This window comes from Macrosteles quadrilineatus, unplaced genomic scaffold (genome assembly GCF_028750875.1).
Source record: "Macrosteles quadrilineatus isolate MER2022 unplaced genomic scaffold, UCM_ALF_1.0 Scaffold_5__1_contigs__length_97177068, whole genome shotgun sequence".
Taxonomy (NCBI): domain Eukaryota; kingdom Metazoa; phylum Arthropoda; class Insecta; order Hemiptera; family Cicadellidae; genus Macrosteles; species Macrosteles quadrilineatus.
The window spans coordinates 31,794,978-31,819,343 of NW_026542598.1; the positions used below are offsets into that span (position 1 = coordinate 31,794,978).

Consider the following 24,366-nt stretch of genomic DNA (forward strand, 5'->3'; position numbering starts at 1 on the left):
GTTTGTTTTGGCTATGGAACTGTTTAACTCATAATAAATGTGAAGCTTCAAATCGAGTTGAGATGTCTGTATTTCTCAAAGAACAGGGTATCTATAGTATAAAGCTAATAAAAGGCAAATACCACTCATTCACTCGATGATCACAAAAACTACAATCAGTAATCATTGCTACAAGGCATATGAACTCAGGAATTCCTGAATTTAAATGTTTAAGAAATTCCATCAGGGCTCTGCCACAGTGCCCTTTAAAGTTCCATGGAGAAACAAATTGTTTAAATTTGAACACATGAATACTTTTCAATTTACACTATTAAAAGGGGACAGCTGGGTTATATTTAGTTGTTAAAATAAAAATATTTACACTTAGGTGGCTTAAACATTTATGTTCTACTGGTTATTATGGGTGCAGATCCGCAGAGAACCTAAAATTTAAAAATTTAATTTATAGGTAAAACTAGTAATGCAATGCCTTTTTCTTTTACTTTTCAAAGATTAGGTTTTTGAAGCGGTTGCTAGATGAATAACGCTGCTAATTTACAACAGTTTTAGATCCACACCATAAAGAGTGAAAAGTTGTTTTCCTACCTCAATCAGATTACAATCATCAAAAGAGTGCTATTTAAAACCAATTTTCATTAGCTATTTCGTTTCGTGTTTACCACCTGGCTGTGGTTAAACTTTCAATTGAATGATCAGCTGTTTGATTTCAATTAAGAATTAAACCATAATAAAATAAACGGTATCAGGAGTCCAGGGGGACCCAAAACGGATATATCCACTCAAACTCGAAAATTTTGACGAAAACAATACTTTCTCCATATACTATGGTATAGGGGGAGAAAGTAAAAAGGTGGTCAGCAACACTGTATCTTTGAAAGTAAATTATAGAAATAATTAAGACGCGAGGGGGTAAGCCCTTAGGGAAATTACCTTCGTTTACCCTTAGGTTGTAAGAGATTATTTTAATTCAACATTTCACCCAGGACACCTCTAGTAATGAGCGTTTATTTGATAAAATCTGAACAATCAAGAGGCCCGAAATCTAGGAGGTTTGAATAAGTTATTAAAACCCAGGTTGATTGAGAGAGGGAGTGAGAGTGTCTGTTAAAAATGAAATGTTCCGTTTAATTAATTGTATTTAAATTATATTTTAAATCTAATACATTAAAATCATCATTCCTGACTTTTCCAACACTGAATGGCAGTACCTGTAAGAAATCCTGTCATTTTCCACTTATACCTTTTTTACTTACGTTTAAACTAATAATACACCGAATTTACGATTACATGTATTATAGTCTTACATATAAAGTTTTAATTTACAAATTCGTTGATTCTTTGGCTTTTAATTCCACAAATCCATTTTCACATGGTGAAAACCGCAGTTTTCATATGATGCTTCTTTACGATCGCAATTTTATTCCATCCCGATTTTCACAAAAATCCTCTTTTCCGAAGAGAAAAAATAAATTTACTTGTGTATTGGAAAGAAAATAATAAACCCTACAGTAATAAACTTTAGCCAAAACTTTCTTACTCTTTCAATTATTTTGTTTATTGCTATAATATTTTCTGTGTCAATAATACACTTATTTTACAATTGACGTGTATATTTACTTGTGGCCTTAGTAAATACTAAGTCTTTTATATGGTAATCAATACCTATATAAAATAGTGCTCACCTACCTAGGGTCGTTAGTTCGATTACAACGACATCGGTTCTGCATCCAGAACACATTTGGCATTGCAATGTCGATTTATGACACCATCTACAAAAAGGAATCTTTTTAATGCTTATGGTGTATACAACACACACACAGACTAAACAATGACATCATTGACCTAACAAATGTCCTATTAGGAAGTAAACAACCCATTTAAAAGAGGAGAGTATGATATTTTATGGGTAAAACCACAAAAATGACTTTCGAACCGTAATTTTTACAGCAATGGGGTTTGTATGCTTTTGTTGACAGTTAAAAGCACTATAACAGAATAAAATGTTGTTCTAAATCGTCTGAGCCGTTTTGAAAATCTGATTTATTTATATTGTATAGGTTTTATAAGAAAATTCCCCATTAAAAGTCAAAATGAAGAACATCTGTATTTATTGGACTAGCATCCATACATCCAAAGAAACGATATTAAATCAAAATCGGAAAGCTCTGTCTACACCCTCAGACACCACTTAGAAAACTACTTTTTGTGTCAGGGGACCAAATCGTATATATTTCCATTCCACCCTATAACTCAAACTCGAATTTTTATACGAAAACAATATTTTCTCCATATAGGCCTACTAATGTATAGGGGAAGAACATAAAAAACCATCAAACACCTGGATATACCATGGATAAGTACCAACATACAAAATTTCTGTACAGGCATCCAATAAAACAAAAGACATGACTTTGAAAACCATTTTTTTGGTCCCCGTAAGCTCAAACGTATCTTTCCACCCTATAACTCAAACTTGAATTTTTTTACGAAAACAATACTTTTTCCATATAGGCCTACAGTACTCTTTAGAGAGGAAGTAAAAATATACTTTCACGTTTAGAATCGCTGTTTCCGATCTGTCGTTCACCTCACGATCGCAGTTTGGGGGAGGAATGAAAACAGAGTCACGAACGAGGGTTGTTTTGTTTCCAGGGAATTCGAAACAAGCGGCGGGAAGAAGCGGGCGGGTTTATTGGATTTCGCCCCAATCAAGGCGGAGAAAGAACGTCGCTTCGCCCAAACAAAGGGCCGATTTTTCAATAATTAGTTGTCCCGGGTTATTCGGTTATAGTTAACGAGGGGTGGAATAATCCAGTCCACGTGTAGGACACGGTGTGTGTGGATAAATGGGAAATTGTGCCGGGTAAATCAATGTGTGGGGTATTTTACATCCTCCCCCTATTGATAGAATATTTCTTTGGAATTTTTTAGTTTGAGTTCCGATTTGGGTCCACTTTAAAATTTTGTTTTTGAAGTGTAGTGTGTGTGTGGGTGGGTGCAGAGCAAAAGACTACAACTGTAGTAATATTATCATGAAATTTGATATGTGAGTATTAATCCATAGTACCTCCAGGAATTTATTTCATTTTTTTAAATTTTGTATTATTATTATAATTGTGATTTCTCCATCAAATAACGAAACTAATAGGATTTTTACAAAAGCAGTTCAAACGCTTTTGATTAAAACTTACTATGTTATGGTAATTTAAAATTTAAAGAAATTGCTTTCAAGGTTCACAAGTTATAGCAGTTTTTGTGATTTTATCAATAAAATATCATAGTCACTCCCACCTCTTACCCATTATAAAGGTATTTGACAAGCTAATGAAATAATGTTTACTTGTCATTTTGCTGTTACCGTTTATTTTGATAGTGGTTAAACTGTGGAAAATCGTAAATTAAGTTTCAATATGCCGAATAATATGTTACATTTTTATTTCGATACATAAATGACTAGTTGCTTTACATAATGAACAAAAGATATTGTAAAATGAACATACCTTTTTCATTTTGGTATAAAGTTCCCTTTTTGCACGACTATTTTTATTATTTTTTGTTATTTAACCATTTTGTTGCAACGAGGTGAGCAAGCACAAGAAAATAAATGTTTTAATAAATCTTCTGTGGAAAATGACGACTATTTCGTTTGAACTGAGGTAGATTGTAGATTAAATTCGAATACGGTAAAAATTACCGAGGTTGTAAATCCTACTGAGGTAAAAAATGTGTTTTGTAAATCTTATTTACCGTACTTAATCTGAGGTAGGTTGGAAATCAACTTTTAATGTTCCAAAAAGGATGGTAAATTTCTAACTACTCGGATCATAAATTACTGGTTGCTTTATTGGCCAAACAAAAAGTATTGTAAAATTACCTAATTTTTAATATGGGCCTATTTCCACAATCGTCTTTGAATAAAATACACTGTAGATTTGTCCTCACATGCTTTTAACTTTGTGCAAACCTTTTTTACAAACTGCAATGGAAAAATCACTAATCCCTTAAATAAAACTACATATCTTTATTTTTAAACTCACCATTCGTCTAAACCACTACATAAACATCACTCCACTTTTATCTACCAGCTCCGCCCTCTCATATCGTAAACAAACAACAGTCGTCGTAACAGAAATCAATCGAATAGTTAACAAATTATTTATACCGCTTGTATTTATGCACGGCAATAACATTCGAAATGATATCGACTAGTTAGCGTAAGACAAGCGGAGGCAATAATAAATACCAGTAGCTGCGGAACGGACGTATAAACTATATTATAAATACGGCGGCCGAGCGAGTTATCGTCGCCGGCAGCAGGCCACCAACCCTGGAAAAATAAATAGCGGCGAGTACAATGTATATATCAGATGTAGACCACCAAGCGGTCGATTTAATTGGGTAGGTAATTGGTCAGATGTAGCCCACACCTAATGGTCTAATCGTGTAGCCCGGCCATTTGAATATGCTACCGAGATATTTATAGGGCTGTGGTATCGCGGACAACGGCACTGTCGTGTTCTACGGTTATATATCGGCTGCTCTATATTGCTGATTTACTCGACTCATCGCTGGCGGCCGCGTCACTCCTTCGGCACGGTAGCTGGGAATGCTGGGATCTGGGAATGTACCATCGTCAGGGTAATGAAGTTATACACCATCGTCAGGGCAATGAGACAGTAGTTGGTATATACCATAGTCAGGGCAGTAGTGAGACAGGAGTTGGTATATACCACCGTCAGGGTAGTGAGACAGTAGTTGGTATATACCATAGTCGGGGCAGTGAGACTGTAGTTGGTATATAGTACTATCCTCAGGGTAGTGAGACTGTAGTTGGTATATACCATCGTAAGGGTAGTGAGACTGTAGTTGGTATATACCATCGTCAGGGCAGTGAGACTGTAGTTGGTAGACCATCGTCAGGGCAGTGAGACTGTAGTGTGTATGTACCATCGTCAGGGCAGTGAGACTGTAGTTGGTATATACCATCGTCAGGGCAGTGAGACTGTAGTTGGTATACACCATCGTCAGGGCAGTGAGACTGTAGTTGGTAGACCATCGTCAGGGCAGTGAGACTGTAGTGTGTATGTACCATCGTCAGGGCAGTGAGACTGTAGTTGGTATATACCATCGTCAGGGCAGTGAGACTGTAGTTGGTATACCATCGTCAGGTTAGTGAGACAGTAGTTGTTATATACCATCGTCAGGGCAGTGAGACTGTAGTTGGTAGACCATCGTCAGGGCAGTGAGACTGTAGTGTGTATGTACCATCGTCAGGGCAGTGAGACTGTAGTTGGTATGTACCATCGTCAGGGCAGTGAGACTGTAGTTGGTATATACCATCGACAGGGTAGTGAGACTGTGACTCTAGTTGGTATATACCATCGTCATAGCAGTGAGACAGTAGTTGTTATATACCATCGTCAGGACAGTGAGACTGTAGTTGGTATGTACCATCGTCAGGGCAGTGAGACTGTAGTTGGTATGTACCATCGTCAGGGTAGTGAGACTGTAGTTGGTATATATACCATCGTCAGGGCAGTGAGACAGTAGTTGGTATATATACCATCGTCAGGGTAGTGAGACTGTAGTTGGTATATATACCATCGTCAGGGCAGTGAGACAGTAGTTGGTATACACTACACCATTTTCCATTGTTAGGCGAAAAGACTGGAAACATACAGCTGGGTCCTAATTGAAATAAACCACCCTCATGGCAGTAACTGATAATATACCATCGTTAGGAAAGTTTGTGAAAGAATACCGCTGGATATCAGAAGTATACACATGGTTACATTTTGCTGGTAACATAGAGGATGGATGCTGATGCAATCACAGCATAGGATGTAAGATTGTGACTGGTAACATAGGTGTGATAGCTGGTGTAAGGACCCCATCATGATAGATGCTGATAACATGACATTCTTTAGACCAAATCTGGTGACATACCAATGAATATTTTTTGTCTGGTTTATGTCTGGTTTTTATTGTTGTTTAAGATTGGTTTCTTGTTATTATTTAGTAACACTACTTTTACGCATATTAAACTTTTACTTGTCTTCTTTATTATAGCCAAATGCACAGCACAGATCATACAATATATTCTTGAATAAGAGAGAAAAGTGTTATCAACATCGGTGCACTCAAACTATCTAGATAGCCAAATTGTTATAGTGCTCGCCTTCAAAAAGAAGGTCGCTGCTTATTTAGACCCATTCCGGACTCAGATGCCATTGGTCTTTGTGATATCAACCAATAGTGAGGTTGATCTAATTGTTGTGGTTGATCTATCTAACAACATGCCGTCAAAAGATAGTGAAAATACCAGAATGTGTACTGTTCCAGTGTATTTATCATCACTACCTCATCAATATTACTACTCGAAACCCAAAACAAAGTGACATTACACTAATCACGTGATTCACCACTAAAAACACAAAATACATCACCAATCTGAAAAACACATCAAAACTTCAGATTTTACAATGAGTGGAAAATTCTTCCAGAACTTTTTAAAGCAATGATTTTACACCCATAACACACTCGTAGCTTATACGTATGTACATGAAAACACGCTTTATTTACGCTCAGATTCCAGTGTTTCTTGTAAGACTTTGGGTGACGCTGAGTACGTAGGTCTGCTGCGACGAGGAGACCCACACAACGCCAGCCCGCTTCTCATTAGTCCGTGTTTACACCGCCCGCCTAACTGATAGAGCCACTCTCGCATACTGATTTGCCCTAATTAGGTGTCCGAGACACGATTTAGCCGTTATTCACACGTTAATTCGGCTTCCGGGCTTGTACGTGGAGCTGCTCCTCGGCGGGGGTCCGCGCGGAGGCGAGGCCTCTGGCTTCCACAAGGCGGCGAAGAGCAGATCACAGAGACTCCAGGAGTATTCAGACTGATTAGTAAATGTAGGGAGTAGAACTTACAGGAAGTAAGGCAGCGTCGATTTTGAATAGCGCATGAATAGTTCTAGGTAAAATCTCAATCTGAAATTCTGATGTGATGTGTATGGTTCATGGACGGTTTGAGTGTAGATGTTGAGTAAAATAGATTGCTCATAAGGTATATTTTACAATGCGTGCGTTTTTCTTTCCTTATAATAGTAGATGAAGCAACTTAGAACAGTGCAAATAGACTTTTCATCCTATATGCTACCTGTAGATTTTTTATTTTAGAGTGATTTTCACTATTTGTGCTTCACTGTTTAATTATAATGCCTGAAAACAAGTGTTTATCCTGAAATTAGATAGTTTTGTTCGGTCAAAAAACAAAATAGTCTTAAAATTGGTTCAATAACTAGAAACAAATGTTAAATTGTTAGTTCTTCCAGGTGCACTGTAGAGGTAGTACGTATCTTGGTTACAATATGTGCCTTGTTGTTTCAGTAATCCAAAACCTCGTTTAACCAAATAAAACGATCTAATCATAAACAAGTGATCCGAGTTATATAGCCAAACAGTAAAGCACAAATCATGAAATTAACCCTAAAATAATTGAAAGAAAATGTCATCGATACTAGCCACAAGTGTCGCCGAACATGAACTAGACACGAAACACGAGCTTCAAAATTTACAATGGGATGAGAAGTCTTTGTTGGTTAGTCATTGCTACAACTTCTATATGAAAATGAATGTCCAAATCATAAACTTTATACTTTACCATTATTATCCAGCTTATACGTTTTTGTCAAAACAATTTTTTTAATGATGCTATTTTTTATTGAATCAACTTAAAATATAGCTTATACGTATTGTCTGTTTCAGAAGTTTCGGTGCCAAGTGCTCCAAGTGCTGCCGCAGCATCTCGGCCAACGACTGGGTACGGAAGGCACGCGACCATGTCTACCACTTGGCGTGCTTCGCGTGCGACGCGTGCAAGCGACAACTCAGCACGGGCGAGGAGTTCGCACTACATGACGACAGAGTGCTCTGCAAAGCGCACTACCTGGAGACCATTGACGGCACCACCACATCGTCTGACGGTATGTGTCGTCTGTAATATTAATTGTGTCCCCCTTGACACAGTCTTGACAGTTCTTCAAGACTAAAACTGTAATCTATATACTTTTCCTACAGTCACCTCTCACCTGACAAATTTGGCTTCCTTACACTGATTATAGTACAGAAAGTTGCTAGTTGCTGCATTTACTTACTTTGCCGCACTCTTTTTACTTTTGCAGAACTCTTTTTTTGCCACAAACTAGTATTCCAACCAAATACACAGCGTGTGTTTATTAGGCACGTAATCTGTGTACGCTTGGAAATAGGTTTGCAACACTAGTTACACAAATAACTCATTGCAATAAGGGGTTTCACTGTAAAATCCTTTTTTCGCCTTTCCTACGCCTATAACCGATTTCTAAATAATTATAAATTAATTAATTCCGTAATTCCTTTAGGGCTTCGCCTCCCTCGCGTTTAACTTATTTTTAGGCATTTTTTACCGTAACCTGATTGAGGTAGGTAAACCACTCTTTATACTGTACTAGTTGTTCAGTCCGTGCTTCGCAACGGGGCAAAAATACTTAATCTATATTAAGTAAGAGATTAAGAGAGCCATATTATTATCAATAGTTAAACTGTGTCGCTTTGCGAATATTTTAAATATTGAGAGCGGATGAGGCTCTCTAAAAATCTACGATAAAAGCAGCTACACATAGGCTACTTACCATGCAAATTATACAGGCAAATTTCAATCGGACTTATCGCTTATTTCAATGAAAGTTTCTCTTTCTGTAATTGCAAATTTGTGTGGCTGAATTAAAACTAACTAGTGAACCTGTGCGGCTCAATGCCCCGCAAAAGAACATAGGAATTTAGAAAACAAATTCATCGTGTAATATATTGGCTCGACGTCGAAAATTGATTACAGTAATAATAAAGCTTTAGAAGGGAAGCAGTCCAGCCATGTTCTGACTTTATGTGTATTATATTTACTAAATTAAATAAATAATAGTAAATAATAGTAATAAATAATAGTAAATTAATAAGTGTTCAAGTTCAAGTATGTTATAGGCAGCGAGCAAGGTTATAGGGTAAACTTAGTTATTTTTTGAAGATTTTTAAAAGACATTAAAAAACATTTTATTATATCCAACCAATAGGCCTATGTAGCATATTTTGAGGGTCATAAAAATGCTGTTTGAAGAAAACACGCTTTTAAAAATAAACAATAAAAAAAAAATTTTTATCCCAAAAGCACTACCATGATGAATACTGCGATTTTAGTCTTAAAGTTACCTTCAGGAAGATTACCATGTGGTCAGAGTTACTGTAACGAATATGCGTATCCTATTAAAAGATGTAGCTTTACTTAAAACAACATATAAGTTAATATAGTTGCTCATGACTGAAATTGGTCTGGGTAGAACCATGCTGCTCTTTAATTACAGCGCTTGTGCTGCAAATGCCAAAGATAGCAGAAATTAGTATCTTTCCATATTAAAAGGTACATCCTCGAAATCAAAATATGTTCCCACTCACTTGTTCCAGTTAAGACTTCACATTCTATTAAGTGGTTAACCGTTCTAATCACATGAAGCCTTGTGCCATTTATGAGGCCCCTTTTTGATGTATTAATATTCCTCATCAATAAAACCACTGCCCCCTTTTATTATTCTAATCCGTGTCTTGGCAATCCACTGACCTCTATATTAAAAAAACTCAGTTGGATTTTCGAGAGGGGTGTCTCCGCCTTCGTCTGTTTTCGAGGACCCACTCTTCTTCCCCTTGGCATACTGACAATTAATTACCTAACTTGTCAAGTCCATGTAGTAATTCATTAATACTGTTTGTTTGTAAAGAAAATTAGATAAAAGTTACTTTTAATGAAAACTTGTATCATTCTTCAGTATCTTTAATCGTTTTTTTTTTATTACCATACTTAAGAAATCTGTCTTAGAGCTGTTATATAAACACAATTAGTTCAACTTTACAAATGTCTCATGGATTGTACTTAATATATGTAAAATATACTTAGTAAGGGTTGTGCACCTAGGTGCTTTCATAACTCTTTTATAAAAAAAATCAAGTTATTAGTAAAAAAACCTATTTTTGTGTAATATCATTATTTATATGAAGTAGATGATTTGTTTGATTTGCCGATCAGCTGTTTAGTTTCAAATGAATTAATAATGTCAAAGATTTGTGATTTTTAGTACATAAATTATTATAGTAAAGTTTTCTAAATCATGGTATCTCAACTAAATTTTACTATTCCCAGCATTAAAATAAAGTAGTAAGATCCATTATGGGTAAACGTTAAGGTACACAATCCTTGATTGAAATGTAGTATACATTAAGAGTCATAATACCCAGCAATTATTATGTAGTAGACTTTGACTATTTTCAAGTAACAAACATATGTTTCTGTAAATAAAAATTATCTCCCATGTTATCCTTATGGAGAAATACGAAACTTTAAAGGGCCCTAGGGCCTCACTCTCTAATTATTTCCCTAAAAAGAAAGTTTCCTGCACAACTTCACGTTACGCTCTTTCCTATGACACCAAAAACATATCAATCGGTTCAGTAGTTTCGGAGGAGTAATTGTCACAAAAACCCTGCTTGCGTATTAAATAAGTACTAGTGTACATGTTGCTCGAAATCGAGCAATTGCAAAGAAGTACAGGAGTTATTTAAAAACAAATTACTTGGTTGAAAACTTATAACAGTCATAATTTCCAATTATTTTAAAAGAGCAAAAGAGCCAACTACAAGATTATCAACCAATGGAAATACTTACAATTTACATAACAGTCCTTTTCCATTTTAAAGGGTACATTTTTAACAATCAAACTGCCCATGGACGGGAAAAGGTAAGCTTACAATTTAAGGTCAACGTAAAAAGGCTGTCAGCTTTTATTAAGTACTGTACCTAAGTTATTTAGCCAATTTGTAGACAAAAAGGTGTAGGCTACTTTAAACTCTTCAGGACAGAGTTAGGCAAAAACTGGCAGAAATCTGAAATGGTGTTATTTTATCATAGGCTTAGTCATATGTCAAATACTTAAAATAAAAATTTAATAACTAACTTATATCATTAAACACAAACCAACATCCAAAACTATATACATTTTTAATACAACTTCGATAATTTACACATTGACTGTTTACAACATATCTTTTTCTTCACACTATTCATTTTTGCTTCGCAACGGGAAAAATTTGTTTCATTAATTATTGAAATAGATTTATAATAATCTATCATAAAGTTTAAGATTAAATAATACCTACCACATAGTTGTTTTATTTTTTTATCAGCTGTCTAAAATTGTGAAATAGGCATTTGACAGTTCTGTTTGTTTACATTTAAATGTCAAAGCAAATGTAAACATTGTGAATTTTCTCATGCTTCCATGGAGACCAATTATTAATATTTAATTTCTGACAACAGCTGGAGTTTCAAAACAATTTTTGTTTCCCATGTTAATCCTTATGGAGAAATACGAAACTTTAAAGGGCCCCAGGGCCTCACTCTCTAATTATTTCCCTTAAAAGAAAGTTTCCTGCACAACTTCACGTTACGCTCTTTCCAATGACACCAAAAACATGTCAATCGGTTCAATAGTTTCGGAGGAGTAATTGTCACAAAATTCCTGCTTGCGTATTAAATAAGTAATAGATAGATAACTTTGTCGTAATGAATTAAAAGCATAGATAAAACATCGTGTTTAAAGGTTACTTTAGAGAAAAAGTAAATAAACAAAATATAAATAAAGCAAATCAAACAGCTGGACAGGTGCATCTTCAATATTTCAAATGTGTTCGTGGCCTAGGAGACGGTTTATCCACAATCCTGTTCTAATATTTGTGTGTTTATCCAACACAAGTAGACGGCCACTAATCAAATACTGTATGTTGGATTTGGATTAATAGGCTAAAAATTAAACACCACAAATCAATTTAAAATTAAAAAAATATGGTCCTTATGGGTTGCCATTCTGGTGATGAAATAACAACGAAATATAAACAGAAAATACAAAAATCCAATCATGTGTTTTCTTTACAGCGTGGGGTGAAAATAGAGAAGTCTGTACATAGCTTATTTCTGGTCTAGTTTTCGGCCACTGGACGACCTCTAGTAACGGTATAATTGAGTAGACCCATCTGTGGATCGATAATTATTTTTAATTGAAACCCTTGTTGAATAATCCACTAGGCTGATCTACTGACGTTCTATTCCCTCCCTTAGCGTACCATAATAGTTGAACGTGGAATTAGAATACTATAGTTTTCAAAAAGTAGTTCTGTTTGGTGTGGGTGATCAAAAAGTCAGTGTTTTCACCAGAAATCGGGTACGACATCAGTTCCCGGTGCCGCCAATTCACCAATTCAGTATCGTTGGCGCATTACAACGATGTCCAGATTCATTCAAAACTGTGTGCGACAACTTTGGAATACAATGTTCGCAACTCCCCATATTCAAAGATTGTACATAGTACACACAGGAGTATCACTGACAGTTACAGCAAGGAATTTTCGAACGTCCGTTGTGACAAATAACATTCACAGTATCATTATGTTGGGGACAACGACGCAAATTATCTAAAACTTGCTAAATACAACTTTGACACCGTAATGTGATTGTCAATAGTCAAAGGAACTACAAGGTCTCACAAAATGAACACATTTTCACAATCCACAAACTCATCCCCACCGATTTCTCTCACTCCACCGCCCTCAAGATAATCGCACATAACCACCGTCATTCAACGAAAATCACCAATTGAAACAATTGTAACTCGAGTCGGGGGAATTTTCGAGTACTCGAAATAATCCCGGCGGTCGACGCGTGATTGTCAAAGGCCCAGCGGGGGGCGGGGGGTTGGGGGATGGAGTACTATCTGCAATGTAGATGCGGGTGTGGGGGGGGGGGTACAATTGGGTTTGCTCCCGATTTCACACCCTGTAAACACGTCGGGAGTCTAATTGCAGCGAAGTTCCGCTTGTTTAGCCCAGCCCTACTACGTGACCTTAGGGTCGGACTTGAATGTTACTTCTGACCGCGATACAACAAGAAGATGGTACAATGTTCTAGAGCGTTTGTAAACTTGAAAATTTACATACAACTTTTGTTGTGAAAGTGTAAGATCGACGCGATTAACCGGAGTATTTGCAAAATTGTAATTTTTGGAATTGTACTTTTCAATTTACACTTAACAAATCAACTAATCAATGGTACAAACTTTACAAACTAGGAAATTGTACTATATCCAGTCTCTACCTTATTTATGCCGTGTCCAGAAGAACGTTTGAACCACAAAAGTTATGTTATGTAAAATCTTGCAAAAATGCCGACGTGTCTCTTTCAACTTCACCCCAAAAGTTACAAGTTTGTATATTTTCAAGTTCACAAACTATTCAGGATGTTACCCTCTTCAACCTCTACCCTAGTTTTTAGTCACAGTCAGCAATATCTTTCAAATCCTTTTAACCTTTTGTGTGCCAGAAATTTATTTTGGTATTTTCAGGAAAGTGCCAGAGTTTTTTACTAGGTACGTCCGAACAGTGCCAGGCTTGCCGCGGGAGCGAAGCGTGGTGCACAAAAATAAATATCTGTAAAAGTTAAAAACAAAAAACAAATAATTTAGCAAATTCTTTCCAAACCATATTGTAGAGCTTAAAAACAAATAATTTTGTATACTGAAGCGTTATTATGCGCGTAATGGTTACGGAGAAAATTACAATAAATTAACTGTAAATATAAAATTCCCATGTTATTATTATGGAGAACTAGCTGAGTACCCGTCCTTCGTACGGGGTTGGTATACAATGCTTATTGCAGTTAAATACTCGTGCTTTGCATTTGCAATGAGAGAGGACACGTTTTGAGAAAATTTGGTTTACTATAATCTACGGTATACTATAGTATATAGAGCATCTACCATAGCCATAATGTTCTACCACTTCACCTAAACAATAGAAAGAAGTCAAGTTCACACACTCAGGTTTTGTTGCTGCTTGGTTCAAATTAGCTGAAAGAACTAAATGGTGCTGCATCCTGTTGGTAAACCGTATAACCTTTTAATGCTATTGAACATCATAGAAACAAATTGTGTAGTTGAAACAGCTGGCAAATTTATTTAATTCCTTTTAAATATGAATACTCATAAGGTTAACACGGGAAACTCTAGAGCCGCTGGGGCGGAGCCCGAAAGGATTATTGAGGTAAGAATATGTCTATATGTTAATCGGGAAGGTGAGCTATCATCGTACCAAATTTCAACACAATCCGACCAGTAGTTAATGCGTGATTGAACTTCAAACAAACAAACAAATAAACAAACAAACACACAAACTTTCACTTTTATAATATTAGTATGATAAGTAAACTGTTGTAGTTTGCTTGTTTATGAACATATTTTGATTAAATTTGGAAAATGCATTTATTTCATACTAAACTATTAGCATAAAAAACAGTACTTGTTGACTAAATGCAAACTGATGCTATTTATATAGGGAATAATTGTGATATTTAGTGTAAATCTAATAAAAAAAATTTAAATTCGCTTAGTCTGCAGGTTTGCTGCGGCGGGGGTATTTTAATATATTAAACATATTATTTAGACTGTGAAATATAGAACGCTGAAAATATAGTATTTAAAATATAATGAGATACAAATAAATGCTGATTGTGTTGATCTCTCATTTGACAATTTGTTATCAGATTAAATCGGTTGCAAATAATGTTGTTGTAATACTGTATCACTATTTTATTTGCGACTTAACACAAACAGCGATGGTGGTCGGGATTCAAAATGCTAATACAGCAAAATGCAAATACAGGCGGAGCTTGGGTTGAAGTAGAATATCGTTTGTAGTTCGAGAGTTGGCCGCAGCGACAGCGTGGCAGCACCTACCAATGTGGATCGATGTTTGTTGGTTGGTTAGCCGTCTCGTAGGTGGCAGCACTTACGATAATCATTGACTATATATACCTACAGGAGGGTATATATAGTCAATGATAGCAATCTATAATCTATACATAGAGTGTACAATGAAGACTTTTTATCATATTAATTTCATAAGATTATCACTTTAATCTTGTGAAATAGTTGAATTTAAACAATAGCTTGTAAGGCAATTAAATAAAATTCTGATTTCTAAATGGTTTTATCACCTTTGTTTAATTTTTGTTTTAAAAAGTCGTAACTGAAATAAACCAATGTAAGTTTTGCAATTAAATCATCTACATATTTTACTATTATGCAGATTACGATTACACCGTTTAGACCAATCCAAATTTTGCTTGTTTAGGTCAGTTCATCCACCTTGCTAGTAATTTTTAATTCAATGCTGGTATAAAATATTGTCAAAACTTTCAGTTTTAGTCAACCTTGAATATACACCATTTTGAAATCTATAATCTATTTAAAACTTTACTGTAATGAAGGGAAGTTAACAAAAAATACTGAACAAATTATCATGGACAAAATGTGTTGTGCTTCTTGTATTTTTGTATATGAGATTTTCTTACAGTCGTGCCTTTTATTAAGTTATCATAAATATTCTATACTAGTGTACATGTTGCTCTAAATCGAGCAATTGCAAATATGTTATTTAAAAACAAATAACTTATTTAAGAACAAAAATATAAGTCATAAATTCCGATGAGTTTAAAAGAGTCAACTCAAAGATTACGTAACTAATGATAATACTCACAAAATACTTAACAGTTCAATATAATCAACATTTCTTGTAAATATTTTATCATTTGCAAAAGCTGATCTGGCTTTTAGTGTATTGTAGAAATGTTTCCCACTTATAGCCGCAATAGGTTGTCCATGTTGGTCTTTGTCAATGATAATGTAGTCAGCATGGTATCACTCATTGTCACTAGTAGGTTTGCAAATTCCAGTCTTTATTTTAATAGCACCAAATAACCATAAACTACCTGATTTTCTACATAACCTCTCTGTCATAATTTTACAATTGCCATATGTTCTTCTCACTTTTAATTTCTGACAACAGCTAGCTGGAGTTTCATAACAATGTTTGTTTCCAATGTCAATCTTATGGAGGAATACAAAACTTTAAAGGGCCTCACTCTATAATTATTTCCCTAAAAAGAAAGGTTCCTTAACAAATTCACGTAACGCTCTTTCCAATGACACCAAAAACATGTCAATCGGTTCAGTAGTTTCGGAGGAGTAATTGTCACAAAAAACCTGCTTGCGTATTAAATAAGTACGAGAGCACGCCCCGTGGTCGAAAAATCGACCAAAAGTATGTTTTGTGCAAACTTCTCTATTTTCACCCCACACTGTTAAATAAAACATGTGATTGGAATGTCTTCCATTTGTTTTGATTTTCTGTTTATATTTTGTTGTTATTTCGTCATCACCATAGCAACCCATAAAACCCATGTTATTTTTTTTAAATTTCAAACTCATTTTTTTTGCTTATTTTTGTGCCTATTTTAGTTTACAAAGGGATTCTGCACACCTACAGGAAAATAGCTTTCTAACGGTATGCGTAGATTTTCCGTACGATACACACGAGCTGAGAAAAAAGGTTTTAAAGAAACATGCTTGCCTATTAATATATAGATAGATAGATTTAGATAAAATACGAAAGTTAACCAATCAACAAAAACGCTACAAAGGAATTTTGATACACATTATAAATTACATTATAATGGTAATGTAACGGGTAACTGCACTGTGAATAATCACTTTCAAACATTCATTTCATCACACCGAACTGTAACCAAAACAACACGATAATTCAGTAAAATATGATGTAAGGTAAATACATTCAACTATTTACAAACAATTTGTTGTCAAGTCTTGATAGGAAACTCTTTATTTAAGAAACAGATAAGATGTTTAAATAAAAATGTGAAATTCCAGATTTGCTCTGAAGTAATAAGTCCTGCAGTCTGTGATTAAACTTAAAAACTATTTAAAACTACGTCCATATGTTTAGTTGTAAACAAAGGGAATTGAGTTTGACGGTTTGATCTAATGTCAACAGATAGCACCACCGTTCCCAAACTTTAGCCCTTAACTGTACTTAAGTGATGCCCTTTCTTAATATTCTGAGACGTATTTGCACATCTACGTGAAAATACCTTTAATTTGACACCTCAAACGTTAAAATCCGTCAAACCGTTATCGAGTTATGACTGTGAAAAGAAACCTGCTTGCATATTAATATATAGATTCTATAATAGGTCACCTATAATGTGCTCATTGGGATAACTTTGGTGCATTTGTGATGATAAGAGGACAGCTGTCCCCTTTTCTTTCAAGGGATAGATATATCGATAAATTAATATGTACAGTATAATGTTTATTACTAACCCAACTGCATGTCTTCTGGATAGTTTTCCCAACCCTCTTCTAATAAATCACTACCATTGCTAGGACCACTTTTAATAAATGTCCAATGCTATAGTTGGGGCCACAAAGGGAAGAGAAAAATTCCCTTTGACTGACAAGTTTGGCCGAGAGGGGCACTATTATCTCTTGGGCCCTTATAGCGCATCCTAACTCACGGGCCTGACCATTGCTTTGGTGAACCTTAAAAAATATTGGCTCTAACAAATCCCAAAATGTTTAATTTTGGTACTGTAGTTGTACCTGTTTGCCATTGTTTTTGTCGGCTTTTAAGTCAAGACATGTGCATTTTTATTTGACATCCGACTCTGTATTGTTCACATTGTTTATGTCTTGATATGTCCAGAAGGTGGAGACTCGGAGAGCTATCACAGCAAGAGCAAAGCCAAGCGAGTGCGAACAACCTTCACAGAAGAGCAGCTGCAGGTATTACCTATCATAATTAAATATGACTAAACCAAAAAATATAAACCTACACTCCAATGTGAGTAGCATATGTAAACGATTTTCAAATTGTGGGTAGGAAATAAACAACGTAAACCTGAACTCCGTCAAGGTGAAGTCGGGAGAAACGTACACATATTATGTACACGTATAGTGCTTAAAAACAAATAATTTGGTATGTCAAAGTGTTTTGTACAGTTATATTGGTAACGGAAACAATTTAAAAAATTGTAAATATAAAATTCCTCGCAATCCTTCTCGCCCGTGTATCAAATAGCTAGGATACACGGCTGGCTTTTGGATCAAATAGGTGCCAGTTAAGATGGTTTAGTGGGTGAGTTTTTTTACAATATCAAGCACAAAGATCGCCTCAGTTAGTCTTTAGCTTTAAAAATTAACGACTATTTGGTAACTACTCTTTTACTACTACATCCGAGTCCTATGATTGACCCTATGCAGGGCCGTCCCTCGGGTTGGTGGTGCCTGTAGCAAACGTGGTTGTGGCGCCCCCTCTCCCCTCCAGTAATAGTTGCATTCGCATATTTTTAATACTATATGTTAATACAAATAGCCGCGCCGCAGCGCCCCCTTAGCTGCGGTGCCCGGGGTAGCTTGCCCCGGTGGCCCCCCCTTCGGACGGCCCTGACCCTATGTCTGATTGGTCAATGTCGATGTTGTAGGTGCTTCAAGCCAACTTCCAGTTAGACTCCAACCCAGATGGTCAGGATCTGGAGCGCATTGCACAGATCACCGGCCTCAGCAAGCGAGTCACCCAGGTTTGGTTCCAGAACTCTCGGGCGCGACAGAAGAAACATCTGAACACCGGCAAGATGAAGTCATCTCACTGTAAGTTTTATTTTAACTAGAAATAAATATCTTAAAAGAAGCGTACTTCATCTTGATAATTTCACTTCTCAAAAAATATCTTAGGTAAGGTTCACACAGACATTTTAGTGTGAATGTTTAGGAGTATCTTTATCTGTTAAGAGGATTTAAGGGTTGTTCTTTACAGAAATATACTACTATAAGAACCGTGACTTGCAACCTTCACTACCTTTTATCTCACAGACCACCAATCTTTGCAATATCTAATGACAAGAGAATTATAAGAGATATATGTCCAGTAGTGACCTCAGAGATAAGCAAAATGTAGTCATAAATTTTTCCGGTACGGAATCCCTCATCGTCTAAAAAAAATCCAGGTCACCTACATACATAGAGGAATTTTGGAAAAAACAGTGGGAACACCGTTCCTCAGCGTTCCTGCAACACTACACCACTGGAGATAAGATATTGTGCGCTCAATCCAGCAACTTCAGGTTGCGTCTGATTCAGTCCAATACTCTCCCCCTGGCAGTGTAATGGGGCGGGGATGTGTAGGAACTGTGTCCCTACTCTGCTTGTTCCAAAATCATTTATTTAAATCGTTTTTTTTTTCTTTTGAGACAATGCTGAGCGTTCCACACTAGAACACTGTTTCAGAGCTATTGTTTTCTCAAAACTAATGATACAGTGACATGTTATGACAGGTCATGGAGCTGGGATGGGTGGAGGCAGAGAGCTAGAGCCCGGTCAGTTTGGTCGACATATCAATCTACACCTCACGTACTCACTGCAGCAACAGTCTAAAGTATCGCACATCTACTCATCTCACCTTCCAAGTAAGTAGCTATCTTTTTTTCTTCCCCCCCCCCCTTTTGTCAAAGAAAACATAAAACAAGTGTCAATTACGACTTTTTTGAATATTTTTTGTTGCCATCCCAGTTTCAAGAACTTGAATTATATGTTGGATTACGTTTGTTGTTGTAGCCTGTAGTTCTTGAGTAGAAGATGTTTGTGTCGCACCATGCATTTTGCCAGCTTGTGTGAATCTTCAGGGGTCCTCTTGTTAAGTTATCTTCTCATCACTAACACAATATAGTTTATATTTATTCCTGCAGATGCCACACCAAGCTGGCAAATTTTACCCCATAAAACCCCGTTCCCATTGTCCGATCATGCTGGTTCGCGAACTCATTCAAGTTTAAAAATTTTAACAAAAATGATGTTTTTGGCCCCTGGGGACATCAAAATGAAAAAGTAAATTGGTCCCGTGCCTAGGTCTTACCGTGCCACCTACGGTAGTAGCTACTTCCCTATAGGGAAATTCGCTAATAGATTCATAACCTTACCTGATTAGTTCATTGCTTTGCCGAGATGTTGTTTTGATGTTTTTAAAATGTTGTGACAAAACTAACAATTATCTCTTGTGTTCTAGTGTCCGAACCTTCGTCTCTGGATGAGTTGTCTCAAGACTCCATGCTCATGTGTACCTTGCGAGGAGAGGGGGTATGAGAAGACGCAAGGACGGGGGATCCCGAAAACGACCTGCCCCCGTCCTTCAAGCACTCTCCTTCATAACCTCCTGGACATAAACTTGCAATGTGTTCAGATTTTTTTTTTGGGGGAGGCATGAAAAATTGTTGTTAAAAAGCATTGCGAGAAGTCAAATTGCTTTGTTTAACAATTGTCGAGGTCACAAAATAATATAATATGCATTTTTTTTGTCATTGAAATGTTCAGCAGTCAATTTGAAGGTGTTGAGATTTACTAAACCTTAGGAGGCATGAGAAATTAAACATTTTTAACCCTTCGAGTGCCACGCAACGATATTTTGTTTTGCACAACACATCTAAAAAATACTTCACAACGATATATCGTCGTGGTAGTCTTACCGAAAAATACATTGCAACGATATATCGGGCCGGGGCTACTTTCGATCATGCGAGTTTTAATGAGCATATCGGTTGTTATTATAAAACAACGATGATTTCAATCGATTTCTCATACGATCGAGGCACAATATATCGTTCCATTGCACTTTTGGGATGAAAATTTATACTTTTACCGATTTTTATTCTTGCGCACTACGCTTCGCCCCCGCGGCAAGCCTGGCACTTTTCAGACATACCTAGTAAAAAAAACTGTGGCACTTTTCGGAAAGTACCAAAATAAATTTCTGGCACCCAAAGGGTTAAATAGCATTGACAAGTCAATATGCTTTGTTTTCAATTAAGGTAAAACATATGGTTGTTATTTTTATTTAGGTTATAAAAAGTATGTAGCCTGAAGGAATTTTTTCAACAGTAGATTTCAGCGATTCCAGTAAATCCAGAAAGATTTAAAAATCCCTTAAGAGCAATGGTAGTACCTATACTATTAAGCCTGTTTTCAAGTAATTAGAATTTGTTTCATTTTGTGTGTTGAAGAAAATGTTATAACTGGCTACAATTCATGTTTAATTTAGCTTTCCAAATCTCTTAAAAATGTGTTTGGTCTGTTAATTTGATGACGTAAATAACAAATATCACAAATTGTGTTTTCCTTACTGCTTTTTTATATTTTCTCTTTGAAACAAGATACAATTTAAAAAATCTACCCATGCATCAAGGCATTTACTTAAAAATTCATACACATTAAAATTTTTATCTTGGCTTATCTCTATTATTAAAAGAATTGGTTGGATTTTTGTGTGTAGCAAATCGTACACTGAATATTTATTTTTATATGCATATTGGGTATCAATTTAAAGCTCTTGTAGGTATTAAATTGATCTAGATTAACTGGGCTACCTATATATATTATATGACCATAAATTTTTAATTTGTATACATAGTGTGTGTCCATTCATCAGGTTTAAACTGTGGTTAATTTATTATTGATTTATCTTCAAATATACCTTCCAATTAAGTTAAGAGAAGCTTTTTAACTTATGTATGATTTTAAACAAATTATATGTTGTCTACCTTTATAGATTACACATTTTACAAAAGAATTTTGACAAATAAATATTACATTGTTATGGTCTTTTGTTAACTTTAAACAAGTTGTTATTTATTGAACATATTGTAAATATTGTAAAAATGCCTAGTATTAAGTTTTATGTATGTAAACCTGTGCAATGTAGATTAATAATTTGATTATTAAAAGAGTTAAGTTGGAGTCTAAAATTGTTTTATTTCCTAATCTTTGTAAAAAATAGTACGTTTCATCTCGAGGGCGTAAAATAACTCTTTTTGACACTAGCTCAAGTTTAACTAAATGGAGAATGGAAAACGAGCGATGTTTGAGAAGAAACTTCCTGCCTGTGTTATGAACTATACTCCGTTCACAACATTTCGGAGATTTGAGGGGAAGCGATTACATCCCCTCCACCTCACTTTAACTTTTAAACAACAACTGACAGGCTGATCAGCTGATAGACTAAGCTAAAATACCCTCACCGCAGCAAACCTGCCAACTAAGCGAATTTCCATTTGTCTGAATTTATTTTCAATGAATCTATTTAAATAACATTAAGTTTAACAAGTAGGCTACCTTTTGCTGATAAAAGGAAAATAAGAAAGTGTATTTGTTTAGTAAAATATTAATAGCTTAGTTAAAAATAAATAAATTTGACCAAGTTTTATCAAAGTATCCTTATAATATGTGAAGGCGATTTCTACGAAACACTACTCCTCCGTTAATAAAGGATGGAAAACAATGTGTCAAAACTAAGTATTTTTTGTAGAGGCCCCCTTTCACCAATTCCTGTAATAAAAGTCCTCGGGCTTTGCCCCATAGGCCATCAAAATCCCAATGTATTTCTTATGAAGAAAAGATTATGTTTACATAAACAGACAAAATAATTTGTAATAATTACAGCTGTTCGTAGTAAACACATGATACAAACAAGACCATTCGTTTTAAGTTTGGATAACTGGAGTGGAGTAATTGATTATTTATTTTTGAGTTGACTCATTTTAAGTCATCGAAAGTTATGACTGTTATTCGTTTTCAAATAATGCCTGCAACATTTTGCAACTGCTCGAATTCGAGCAACATGTGCACTAGTATTAATAAACAAGCAAACTACATCATTTTACAATATTCTCCATAAGAATAACATGGGAATTTTAAATTTACAATTTTTTTTTTAAACTAAAATTATACTATGTAAATTATTTGTTTTTTAAGCTCTTTAAAAAGGTCTAGAGAGAAATTGGGATATTTAGTGTTTTGAGGGTCAAAAATGAGAAAACCCATTTTTCACCCCATTACCCTCCGTAAAACCCTGTTCTCATGGTACGATCATGGTGGTTCACGAAGTCATTCAAGTTTATCCCTCCTTACACCTTTAAACCAAATTTCATCAAAATCGGACAAGAATTACTCGAGCTATCACATTTACGGATGTATCAAATCAAATCGAATTGTTTATTAAGCCAGAATTAACAAAATACTGTACCATTTGTCTAAAGAGTTTTTTGAAAAAAGAAGTTTTGTGTTTAGGAATTGGCAAGTTAAATGAATTGCGCAATGTGTATTGATTTTTAGTAAAGAAGTCAAAATCACGAAAGTATTGTTTCAAAAAGGTCAAAGTTTCTAGAATGTAGATGGAGGGAAAAGTCAAGATTTTTGAATTGAAAAAGTATTCTCTGCAGGACTGACGCTTACTCAAAGAGAAAATAGTTCTCACAGCCATATCTTTTGGATTTTGAAAATAAATTTGGTTTGTTTGCTCTCAAACCCCCAAAATGCAACAGCATATACTAGATGAGGATAAATGAGATAATAATAAGCCGTCAGCAGCATATCTAGATTTTTCACTGTTTCTGAAATTGCGTAAAACAAAAATTCCAGAACTGATTTGACTTTAAATGTGTTTGACATGGCTGCAAAAACTAAGTCTCTCGGCCAAGATCAACCCTAACAAATTTACATTTGCAGTTGGGTGGACCTCAGTCTCATCCAGGAGGGGACTTAACCCAACATCTCGGCTCTTATTTAAATGGAAATTTATATGCTGAGGTTTTCAGTGTTAATTTCTAGGAAGTTGTCGTTAAACCATTGTATTAAATTATTTGCTTCAGAAAAAGATAACTGTTCCAGATTGTAAAAAGTGGAGCTAGATACAGAAAGGGAGGTATTGTCAGCAAATAATAAGCAGATAATTTGGAGGATGTAGTAGGAGAGGATGTTGTTGATGAAACGGAGAAAAAGGACAGGCCTCAGAAGGGAGCCCTGCTGTACACCTCTCACAATGGATTTCTCAGCAGAGGGATAGGATCTTGAATGCAACCAGCCTCAGCTATTGCCCTTATTTCAACAAATTGGCTCCTGCCGCAAAGATACGCTTCAAACCAGTCCAGAGCCAGTCCTCTCACCCCCACTTCATTTATTCTACTAAGCAGCAAAACCATATCTTAAGGCTTTACTTAAATCGAAGAAGATACCGGCCGAATAATTACCTTTGTCTAGTTCTCGTATCACCTCAGTTATAAAAATAAAGTTATACATTGCTGATGTGGTGGATTTACCTTTTAAGAATCCATGTTGGTTTTTGAAAATTATTTTATGTTTTTCTAGAAAATTACACATCCTGTTTAGCATGGTCTTTTCAAATACCTTTAGAAAATGCAGATACAACAGTTATTGGCCTGTAACTACTGCAAAGTTTAGGGTCCCCTTTTTTGAATATTGGTCTTATTACAGACACCTTAAGTGCTTCAGGAAATGAACCACTCAAAAATGAAACATTAACTAAATGGCATAA

General features: G+C 35.5%; 1 protein-coding gene across 3 annotated transcripts in view; it reads left to right on the forward strand.

The window, feature by feature from the left end:
* LOC128994569 (LIM/homeobox protein Awh-like) overlaps positions 1 to 20,534 on the forward strand; it is an 86,210-nt gene extending 65,676 nt beyond the window's left edge. The window contains exons 3-7 of one of the 3 annotated variants that reach the window (XM_054419215.1): positions 7,771 to 7,988; positions 17,695 to 17,774; positions 18,473 to 18,638; positions 19,322 to 19,453; positions 20,050 to 20,534. In XM_054419215.1, the coding sequence (XP_054275190.1) occupies positions 7,771 to 7,988; positions 17,695 to 17,774; positions 18,473 to 18,638; positions 19,322 to 19,453; positions 20,050 to 20,126 (673 nt within the window). In that variant the 3' untranslated portion in view covers positions 20,127 to 20,534. The remainder of the gene's footprint in view (positions 1 to 7,770; positions 7,989 to 17,694; positions 17,775 to 18,472; positions 18,639 to 19,321; positions 19,454 to 20,049) is intronic. The other 2 variants (XM_054419216.1, XM_054419217.1) reach the window with 2 other exon arrangements.
* The last annotated feature ends 3,832 nt before the right edge of the window (positions 20,535 to 24,366 follow it).